Source organism: Alligator sinensis, unplaced genomic scaffold (assembly GCF_000455745.1).
Source record: "Alligator sinensis unplaced genomic scaffold, ASM45574v1 scaffold869_1, whole genome shotgun sequence".
Classification (NCBI taxonomy): domain Eukaryota; kingdom Metazoa; phylum Chordata; order Crocodylia; family Alligatoridae; genus Alligator; species Alligator sinensis.
The window spans coordinates 161396-172090 of NW_005842159.1; the positions used below are offsets into that span (position 1 = coordinate 161396).

The window sequence follows — 10695 nt, forward strand, 5'->3', positions numbered from 1 at the left end:
AGCGGAGCCCTGGGGCAGCCCCCACTCCCCACCTGACACCAGCTCTCTATTTACTGTAAAAAAAAAAAAAAAATAAAATAAAAAAAGCAACATCAATGATTATTAATAGTATTAAATATGCAGTGCATCCTGCCATGTACCCCCTCCACCCCGGTTTTGTTTTTGTGGCGTGCCGGCACTCCGGCACCTTACAAGGTAGACATTGTGGTTTTTTCGGCAATCTGGCCAAAAAATGTTGCCTACCTCTGGGCTAAAGTATGCATTAGAACCTGTTTCTGCCAGCTGTTATCTACATTATAAAAATGGAAGGATCATATAATCCATCATGATAACAAAAATGAGGTCATGTACAATACAAAGGAAAACTCATTACACTGTTAGCTGAGCACGGACAATTTTGTTTAGGGGGAAGGAGAGGGAACATTCATTTTTCATTGAGACCTGAAGTTTAAAAAATAAATGCACGCATGCACGTGCACACACACACATGCACGTACATGAAAGTTCAATGCCTAATGTCTAAAGATGCTATGCTGTTTACATGGCCTCACAGGATTACAGGGAAACACCCACTCTAAATCCACTTTTTTTTAAAAGGAAATTTAGCAAGACTTGTTTCTTCAGGTGAATATTTTGTACAGATTCCTTGTAAGATACCATTAGATACTTGAAAGCGTAAGGTGGAAGCTACTTTACAGGAAGATAATCTTGAAGCTCCAGATCTCATGTACAAGCTAACCTTCACACAGAAAAGAAAGATCAAGAATTCCCTATTTCCTCTCCTTATATCCTTGTATCTGCCTCCTGGGAAACTGTGTTGCCTAGGGAAGAGTCACATTGCTCGTATGCTTTGAAAGCAGTGTAAAATCACGAAAAGAAACCCACTTATTTTAAGTGTCTGCACTTTGGGAGATATAATATTAATATATTGGTAAACTTGCTCCTACAGAGAAGCCCGAAGAGACAACCTGGTTGAAAAAACCCACAGGAATAGGGAATTATCAGGGTTGACCTTCACACAAAAGGGTTAGTTTTAAGATCATTAAAATCTGTCTCTGGCATCTACCCCATGCAAGCTTGTGCAGAGTCCAGAAGAAAAGTCTATGGTTTAATAAAAATAGTTATAGTAACAATTTCAGAGGATGATAGGAACTCCCACAATTTAAGGAGAATACATCAGAAAGGCCTTCCTCATGACTGATCATGGTCAGAGTAGCTTCTGTGGGCTTCACTGAAATTCAGCCAGCTTTTGATTACATGAGAGAAGTCTACTACATGGTCTGGCTCTGCCATTTGGAGCTTCACAGTATCTTCACGCATATTACTGGCAAGATATTTTTCAGGAGATGAGATGCTGAGAAAGGATCCTGCATGTGATACCAGATATTGCTTCTGCTTTCGCTGTAATTTGTTGTTTAAAATGACTCTGATACTAACTTGGTCCCTCACTCAAGGCCTAAGCTGCAGACAGGCTGTGCTGGAAAATAAAAGCAGAAGGAGAGGAGGATATTCTGTGTTCTCTTACATAGTGCTGCATCACTATGCAACCAAACTACAAATTACAACTAAGACCTACCATCTTAACATGAAAGATGGGGAGTACAGATACCTGATGCAAAGAGAAAAATCAGGAATATGAGGGAAAGATTACAATCACACCTCTACCAGCAGTTATTCTAAAATTCCATTTTATAGGGGAAAGACAGTAGGTACTTTCTATCGAGTGAGGAGACAAGGATTTCAAAAGGCCTGAGTTCCACATCCTGGTGAGACTGCTTAGCCTTTATAGCAGTTTTCACCCATAGTTTTCTAAGAGCATTAGAATGAAGAACAAACATTGTTATTTCCATTTTACAGCTAGAGAAACTAGAACACAGGGCATGTTTCTATGGTCCTGCTACACGTTACATATATCACACAATTAACTGCTTAATTGAGCAATAAATTTAGACCAACCACTCATGCAAAGTAATTATCACATGATAAAAATGACTATCCAGCTATAAAAAGAGCCAACCAACTATAAAGTCAGTGCTTGAAAATGTGTAACAATTATATAGTTGGTTTCTATCTAGCTTTAATTTGATCATGTAGCAGGGCCCTATGGTGTAATGCAGTGCTAGAGGTATAATGCAGAGGTAACCTAAGACAGCTTACTTAGGTTAATAAATTCTGCTGAGAAGTAGGTCTTGGCAGGACACTGCTACTACAGCTGCACTTCTTTTGGTTTCAGAGCTAGCATGTGCAGAATGAGATCAGGTATTACTGCCTTGCATTATGTAGATATAGCCTGTAGGGGTGCACCGATATCAGTACATATTGGATTGGCACCAATAAAAGGAAAATTGACATTATTGTCAATTTGCTTTTTTTTGGCTGGTGTAGCCGATAATGTCGCTGATAAATGCCTCATGCATGCACGGAGCTGCAGCATGTACATGGCTAGGAATGCAGCCATGTAGCTTGGAAAGCAGCCTCCAGCCAGTAAATCTGTGGGAGGAAGGGGTGTGTGGGTGCACCCCTAATAGCCTGGAAGGGCTCAGATGCCAGCTTCTGTTATGGGCAGAAAACTATCATCTAGGAGGACTGCGAAGCTCTACAACACACAAAACATTAGTGGACAATAGGGACTAAGAAGTAGGGCTGTGTGAAATGGTTGTGTTTCAATTCAGTTTTGGATCTGGCCGTTTCGGAGGACAGTCATTCGTTTCGATGTTTCGGATTACCTTCCTATTTCGTTTCAGCCAAATCTCCTCCGAATCTGTTTCCAATGGGCTGCAAGCTTTGCACAGCCCTACTGCCCAGCTGAGCGGGGCTTGGGGCCCCAGTGGGGAGCAGGATGGGGCCGTGGGTGTCTCATCCAGGGGAGGGCCACTCCATGCAGGTGAGGAAACCCTCTTCATGCAGGCGAGGAAACCCTGGTGCAGAGCTCTGCTCCCTGCAGAGCCAGGGCAGCACGGGGTAGGCAGCAGCAGTGACGAGACCCCCGGCGCGGATCTCTGATCCCCGTGGAGCCGAGTCACGTGGCAGGGCAGCAGCGTACAGTTGTTTTCCTGCAAGCTCAGCTCAGCTTAGCTTCAGAACTTCGAAATTTTCTGAAGCATTTCTAAAACATTTCGGATGCCTTGTTTCGTTTTGGAGCCTTCCATTTTGATTTGGATTTGGTGTTTCAGGTGCCGAAACAGCCTGAAACACCTCCAAAATGAAACGGCTGCTGAAATTTCACACAACCCTACAGAGAAGGCACTTGTTTGCAATTTGTCTATACACTGGTGCACTAACAACATATGTGCTTGTCCTCATGAACTGTTGTTTAAATAGGAGTAGAGGTATTACCCAGTCTGGTATCCTGTCTCTGATGGTTCAAATCAACAGGCTGACATGAGCCAATCTGATCCCATGAAGGCCTCACCTGAATTTTAATCCGTACAGTGATTTAAACAATTGAAGCATGAGCTTTTATGTCCCTACTAAAACTCTTTATGGGCATTACATTTGATAATTGGGCATCTCATTATGCATGTGTGTCCAATTCTTAGGAACCTGGCTAAGCTCTTGGCCCCAAACTACTTATCTACCATAAAAAAATGTATGCCTGTGACAGACTATGGTTTTGTTGTAATATTTCTGGTTTAAATGTGTTTTCTTTTTATAATGTTGCATGCCTCAGTTTCCCCCCCACTAGCTTGTCCTGGGGTCAGGATGGAGTGGAGGAGGGTCCTTAACTAGGACCCAGAGCTGCCTCTGTGCTAGGGTACACAAGATACACTTCCAGCAACAAAGAATAAGGGATGGATATGCATGTATACATCGACTTAAAACAAGGTGACTTAACTAAATTGACAAGTTTAGCCACGTCAGAGCATACAAATGTAAAGCTCCTTGACGTATAGTCAGTCATCTTGTGAGCTAAGTTGACTTAACTAATGCAACCCAAGTTAATACACCTTGGAGGCATATTATATTACGCCTCATTTAAGTCAACTCTGCTCCACATATGTGCATACACTCTAACAGTTAAGATAACTTAAAAAAGTTAAGTCAGCTTAACTGTCAGAAAGCTGGCACGTGTGTTTGCACCCTGAATGGCCTTGTTCCCTGGATGCCCTACTGCCCAGATGTGTCAAGGGAAAGAGGGTGTCAGGGAAATTAGCATGAAACAATGGAGAGAAGAGCCTGAAAAGGAGGGTCCAGAGAGAGACTTGGAGAGAGACAGCTCTGGGGTGCTCAGGGCTGTGTGGGTTGGGTTAAGGATACAGGAACTGCTTAATCCTTTAGAGGGGGATACAATGACTTTGGCTTGCTGTGCTAGTTGCCAAGTAAAGGCCTTTTGTTGAAAAGGAGCTGTCTGTTTTGCTGCTGAGGACTTCAGGGTGCACCACTTACCCTTTGAAGAGAAGCTGAACTGGAAGGTAAAACCCTGGGGGAGGGCAATTAGTATCCAGGGAGGGTCAGGCACTGAAAGACCAGGGGTCTCAGAGATAAAGATGTCAGAGACTTATCCCACTCTAGAAGCCACACCTGGGTTGGCTTTGAAGGGTACTTAAGAGACTAGACAAGGCTAGAGGTTTTGAGCAAGAATGCTATGTACTAAAAGCACAAATCCAGCTAGCACCCTTGATGATAGGTTCAGCTGAGGCAAGGTATATCTATGTGGGAAACTTACTGTGTGGCACCTGGTAGTGGCACCCTCAAGCATGCTGAGCTGCTCCAGGCAGCCAGGCTCTTAAACTGGAGGCAGTGTAGCTGCATCCACATGAGGCTTTGGGGGGGGCGCACAGGGAAGAGGGGCAATTAGCACTGCCGAGTGACACGGCCAGTTAACTCACTAGCAATGTGGCTACTCTGCTTCCAGTTTAGGAGGCAGCAGCCCGCTTGAAACAGCTAAGCATACACGAGCCCACTCCTGCTGGCATGTATAGATCTGATTTATTATATAACCATGGTCTTAATTTCTGTGCCTTTGTTTCACATGCTCTTTGAGACCTAGGGTTGAAAAGCATTATGTACTGTGAAGATATTATTCTCAAAATACTCAATCTGGGACCTTTCTGCACCTTAGGTGGAAAAATAATTTTATACTAATTACAGAGTCAAGTATAGTAGAATGCATTTTTTATACCAAAAAAGATAAGCTTATAAGCTTACCAGCTCTTTTAATTCTCTTCCTCTCCTTCAGCTGGTAGGGCTTGTGATCGTGTGACAAGGGGATAGCATTCCCATCTTTATCGCACAAGACGCCTCGGGAATCACCAACATTGGCCACTGTTAATTCTTTATCTGACAGCAATGCAATCAAACATGTTGTGCCTGAAAAAGGAGGGAAAAGAGGCAATGAAACAGAATCACCACAGGCCTTCCACCAGCTGTTATCTGTTTCTGGCCACCAAAAGCAGTAGCAGCTGCACTTGTATCTGACTGAAACATCTCGTACTCCGATGACAGTCTATTTAATGGAATTGATCACATCTGATAGTCAATTTCTTCTAACTATAATTTTAGTCCATTGGATTTTAACTCCGACAAGCTGGAATTACAGGGTCATTTCCCCAGCACAACATCTCTCATCTGCTTTATCATTTAGGTGCAATTTTACGATGAATTTAGAGCACAAACCTCCTTGGATAAAGAAACTTCTCATAATATACCCTGTTTATATTGCTCTCTCACGGGACAGTGAGCATTCACGTAATGGGGAAAATAGCTATTAAAAACCACAACCTGTCCGCCCTCTGGTTCACATGTGATAAAGTTCACTAGCAGGAAATTGTTCTCCGAATTAAACAGACAGAGAGAAGTTGGGGTAAGGGAAAATAGAGTCTTCTCTCAGCCTGACAGCTGTCTTCTCCTACTGGTCAAGGAAAATAACAGGAGAAAATTTCTATTGGCATAGCAACCTACTAGTAGTCTTTGTGAATGGCAATTGCTACATTTGAGAAATGCATGAATAAAATAAATCTTGTCTGAGTATAACTTCCTATGTGGCCCTGAGAGAGGACTGCTGTCAAGACTGGTATGCCATGCCATGCCCCCAGCAGTGGATGTAAATAGGATCCACATTCTCTGCAGGGTATAGAATATGATTTAGGATAGAGGCCTTGTGGCAAAGATGAGCTCAAGGATATGTTACACTGTGTATACCATGGGCGGGCAATTATTTTGGACAGAGGGCCACTTACTGAGTTTCGGCAAGCCATCAAGGGTTGCATGACAGGCAGCTCAGGGCAGATTAATATTAATGTTCTAAATTTTTTAGGGGCCCCGTGGGCCAGATAGAATGGCCTGGCGGGCCGCATTTTGCCCACCCCTGCTGTATACTCTGTGAGATGATACATGGGCAAAATGGCTCAAGTCACTGGTAAGAGTCCTGTAGATACTTGTCTGAAGGATTGGTCCTTTCCTTATTATCTCACAGAAATAAGGATGTCTACATTTTGTTATCATGTTTCATTTAGTAGAAATGAAAAGAAAAAAAACTGCAAAGTTTAATAGAGAAGCTGGAAAATATTTCTCATTTTCCCAATTTGGAATCTGATAAGCATTGATTTTATGTACAAAATTTACACACACACAAGCGCCCATGCATGTGTGCGTGCGCACACACACACGTGTGCATATACACAGCATTAGTTTGGGCAGGTAGATATCAAATATAAATGAAGCCAAAATTAAACTGTCATGTGACCTAAAGGCCCAGAGGAATGTTTTACCTCAGTCTTTCAATAAAAGATAGATGCAAAGATGTCATTATAATAAAGTTTACTGCTAATAGATTATACTTGCGCATAGTTGAGATGGTTTAATATCCAAGAACACTTAATACTCACAGAAATAAAACAAATTTGAGTTTACAAAACCCCCCTGCAAATAAGTACAAAATGATACCATGTTGCAATCATGAGCTGCACAGCTCTTTCCCCATTTTCAAGACAAGTGAACTGAGGCACAAACATGGTTAAGACCAGACAGGAAGTCAGTGTCAAATTGGTTTCCAGAACTCTGCTCAAACCACCAGCCTGCATTTCCTCTAAATGTACTCTTTTAAAAGCAAGAGAAGTAACAATTACACAAAGCTGAGGAACACATTTAAATGGAAAAAAGTTATTTTTAGATATGTCACGTTGGTTCATTGAGTACAGAGTTGGTGATATTTTGCTTTCTGATATATTTGTACAACTTTTCACTGATGTCAGCCAGGAGATGCGAGTATGAGAGGGTAGAGCCCTCTCAGGAGACTGTTTCATGCTGTTGCTGGCAACAAAACCAGGGAGAGCTAAAAATAACACAGGACTATTGCTGCAGGGTGTAAGCAGGAACAAAGATGGTAAGTTATGAACATTTTGGGGCTGTAGCATCTGTTTCTGTATTTTTGTCTCTTCACTCCTCATTTTGTCTCCTGAAGCCAGGGCCAGTTATCTTGGCAAAGTATCACACTTACAAAATATACCTCTCTGCGTAACAACTGCTGTTAATCTCTCTTATGCTTTTCTTTCTACACAGGGATACAGGCCCATCTTCTAGATATTCCGGTGTCATCATCTCTGCAAAATGTAATAAATACTCATGTTCTAACAAGTTTCAAGCAAGTTATATTTTCTAAAATTCAGTTACAGACACACATCTGAATAAAGGTTACCATATATCTGGGTTTTCCCCAGACATATCCTCTTTCTGGGTCCTCCAATCTGCGTCCAGGTTGTTTTTTAAAATATCAACAAATGCCCAGGATTTTGTTCTCCTCAGCATCCAAGTTTTTCCTGGCACTTCCCAGCTTGCCCCAGTAAGGAACTGCTTGGGGCTGGAGGAAGTGGGGGGAGGGCAAGTGGAGGCAGGGCACACATGCACATGGTCAGCAAGGAGCCAGGTAGAGCGGTGGGAGTAGCCCTGGCAGCTGCACGCAGGTAAATCTGTGGGGGGTGGGGTTTGGAGAGCTAGGCCGTGCGTGTCAGGGGGCTGTGGAGGGGGATGGGTATATGAGCGACGCAGGTGCTTACTGGTGCTGGGGCTGTATTAGAGCAAGGGGGTGGGGGAGGCACCTGCACCTCAAGTAGGTGAAGGGGGAGAGGACCCTTCAGGGGTAGCAGGGAGCTATGTGGCTGGGTTGGTGGCAGTGTGCCAGGGGCAGAAGAACTGAGTGATGCTGCAGGGCTGGGGGAAGCAGGGGTCTGCAGGTTGGAGTGAGGGGCCTGGCAGGGCTGGAGGGACTGTGGGTTGGGAGTGAGGGATACCTTGGGGGGGGTGCGGTAGATCATGGGTTGGGAGTGTGGGGCACAGGCAGCGCCAGGGAGCGGGTTGCAGATTGGGAGTGCACCAGCATGGGCCAGGGGGAAGGGTACTGCAGGTTGGGAGTGAGGGGCAGCAGCACGGCTGGGGGGCTGTGGCCTGGGAGTGAGGAGCAACAGAATGGGCAGGGGCAGGGCACAAGCATATCATTGCCCCCCACAATCATATACCCTCCTCCTCCCCATGCAACAGATGTCCTCTTTTTTGAAACTGGAAATATGGTAACCCTAATGAATGTAGAGAACATTTTCTTGAATTACCCAATAGTTTTACTCTTTTGCTTGCTCGTGACATTAACAATTGCTTCAGAGGGCAGGATTCTTCATTCATACAATATAAATACAGATATAGGGTTTATTCATCTGAACAGAATTACAGAATCAGAAACAAAGTGAAAAAACAGTATCAGATAAACTTCAAATGCATTGTCTGAGAACACTCTTAAAAGTTCAGTTTAATTTTTGACCAAAGGGTCTTATTGTACAGTTAACTGTAAATCAGAGACCAAAATATCCAATGGACATGGAATCAAAAAAGTGCCAGATCAGACCTTCAAACCTCGTGTTTTGTACACTGCTGGAGGTTAAAGGACTCATCAATGAAGGCCACAGTACAAATGGAAAGAGTACCTTTCTAGAAAATGAAGCATTATTCATTTCCGATGCTTAAGGGATGAAGAGTAAAACAAATGCTGCAGAAAACTGAAGTCGACAAAGAGAAGAAAAGCTATGTATTATTTTTTCTCCCTCAATATGATAAGCAATAATCATATACGTAAGAAGTATTTTTCTTGCTTGTCTTTGGGGACTGCAGACCAGCTGTCACAATGTTTTAAAGGGACAAATGAGAAGACAAGTTTGAGGAAATATACTAATGAATATTAAACTAATAGATCATTCCTGACATTTACCTTAGATTACATTGTGTTGTGCCATTAATTCATTTTCACATCATCAAAACTCCTATTTCAGTACCATGTAATGGTGAATAAAATTAATTTCATGGTTGCATTCTTTTCTTTCCACATAGACTGGAATTTTCACCTCTGTTGACTAATTTGCATCTGATTATTCAGGAGGGTAAGGCTTCTACCCTCTCACATAATGAAGATTGACAAGGAAAGCTAGCCACAGCTGGGCAAGAGACAGTGATAGCCAGTTTTTTATAACTTTTCAGATATATACTTATTTATTTATAGAATGAAGGTAGCATAAATGGATCTTAGGAAATGCAAATGAACTCTAAAGGTCTTTTATCTCACTCTCTCACACATTCACGCACGCACGTATAGACGTATACTATAATCAGACTGAGAGTTGCATGGAGCTAGCCGACAGCTCGTAGACAGATGGAGTTATGCAAGAGGTTCCTAATGGTGTTCTTTACAGATCTTGCCCTAAAGGGAATCTGAGCTCATTTCTTTAGTGATTAGATTTCTATCCTGCCCTATCCAAAAGCAGCTTCTAATAAACCAAACCACACAGGACTCCCCGAACAACAACCAAACCCCAAGGATTCCAGCTCTTCTCTCTCCAGTCACTAACTCCCTGCCCAAACTCCCACACAGGCAAACCTCTTGCCAAACCCAACCACTCCTTCCAACCAGGTATAAGAAATCTCCCCCACCCTTCCTCAAACTCCTTGCCCACCAGCACCACCTCACCCTGAGTGGAAATCTCCATCCCCCTTGCCCAACTTCCCCTCCAAACCTGCACCCCCCTTTCCTGTAGCTGCCTTCCCCCAAAAAGCCCCCCACACCCATGGGCAGATGCAGAATTTCACAAAGGGGAGTGCAGGGATGACAACCTATACTGCAGGGGTGGCTGCACCCCCCTCCCATCCCACCCACCATTTTTGTCTCCCCACTCGTGGGCTGCAAGCACCAGGGCCCCAGGGCTCCTCAGCCAATCAGCGGTGTGGAAACAAAAATGGTGTCAAGTTTAAAACCGTAGCTTTCACTTCCCTGCGGAGGAGCAAGCTGCAAGCAGGGCCCCTCCACCATTCAGTGGGTAGGTGGAGGGTGGGTAGGGGAATCAGCACAATTAAAGGTGCTGCCATGTATGTGACCAGGAGCACAGCTGGGCAGCCACCACCCTGCAGGTAAGTTGGGGGGGTGGGGGGAGGGGCATGGGAGGGCAGATCGAGGCCCCCATGGTGAGGGAGCAAGTGGGGCAGGGGCTGGGGCAGCGGCAGGCGCTGCCCAGACAGAGGGGTGCATGGCACCCCAGGGTCAGGAGCGGGATGGAACCGCAGGTGGCTCATCCAGGGGGCGTGGGAGAGTGGGGAGGGGGCACAGCTCCTTGCCACTGTGCACAACCCTGGGGGAGGCATGAGGGACATGTGCCCCACCAGATTTCTGTGATAGTGGGCTGTCTCCTGCAGGCTCGGGGCCAGGGGCTGTGCCAGCCTCAC

At 44.4% G+C, this 10695-nt stretch overlaps 1 protein-coding gene across 2 annotated transcripts in view; it reads right to left on the reverse strand.

The window, feature by feature from the left end:
* Positions 1-10695, reverse strand: part of PPM1L (protein phosphatase, Mg2+/Mn2+ dependent 1L) — a 217595-nt gene that overhangs the window by 15626 nt on the left and 191274 nt on the right. The window contains exon 3 of one of the 2 annotated variants that reach the window (XM_006025683.3): positions 5149-5310. The exons of the other annotated variant lie outside the window; for it this stretch is intronic. Within the exon in view, the coding sequence (XP_006025745.1) occupies positions 5149-5310 (162 nt within the window). The remainder of the gene's footprint in view (positions 1-5148; positions 5311-10695) is intronic. 2 annotated transcript variants of the gene reach the window in all.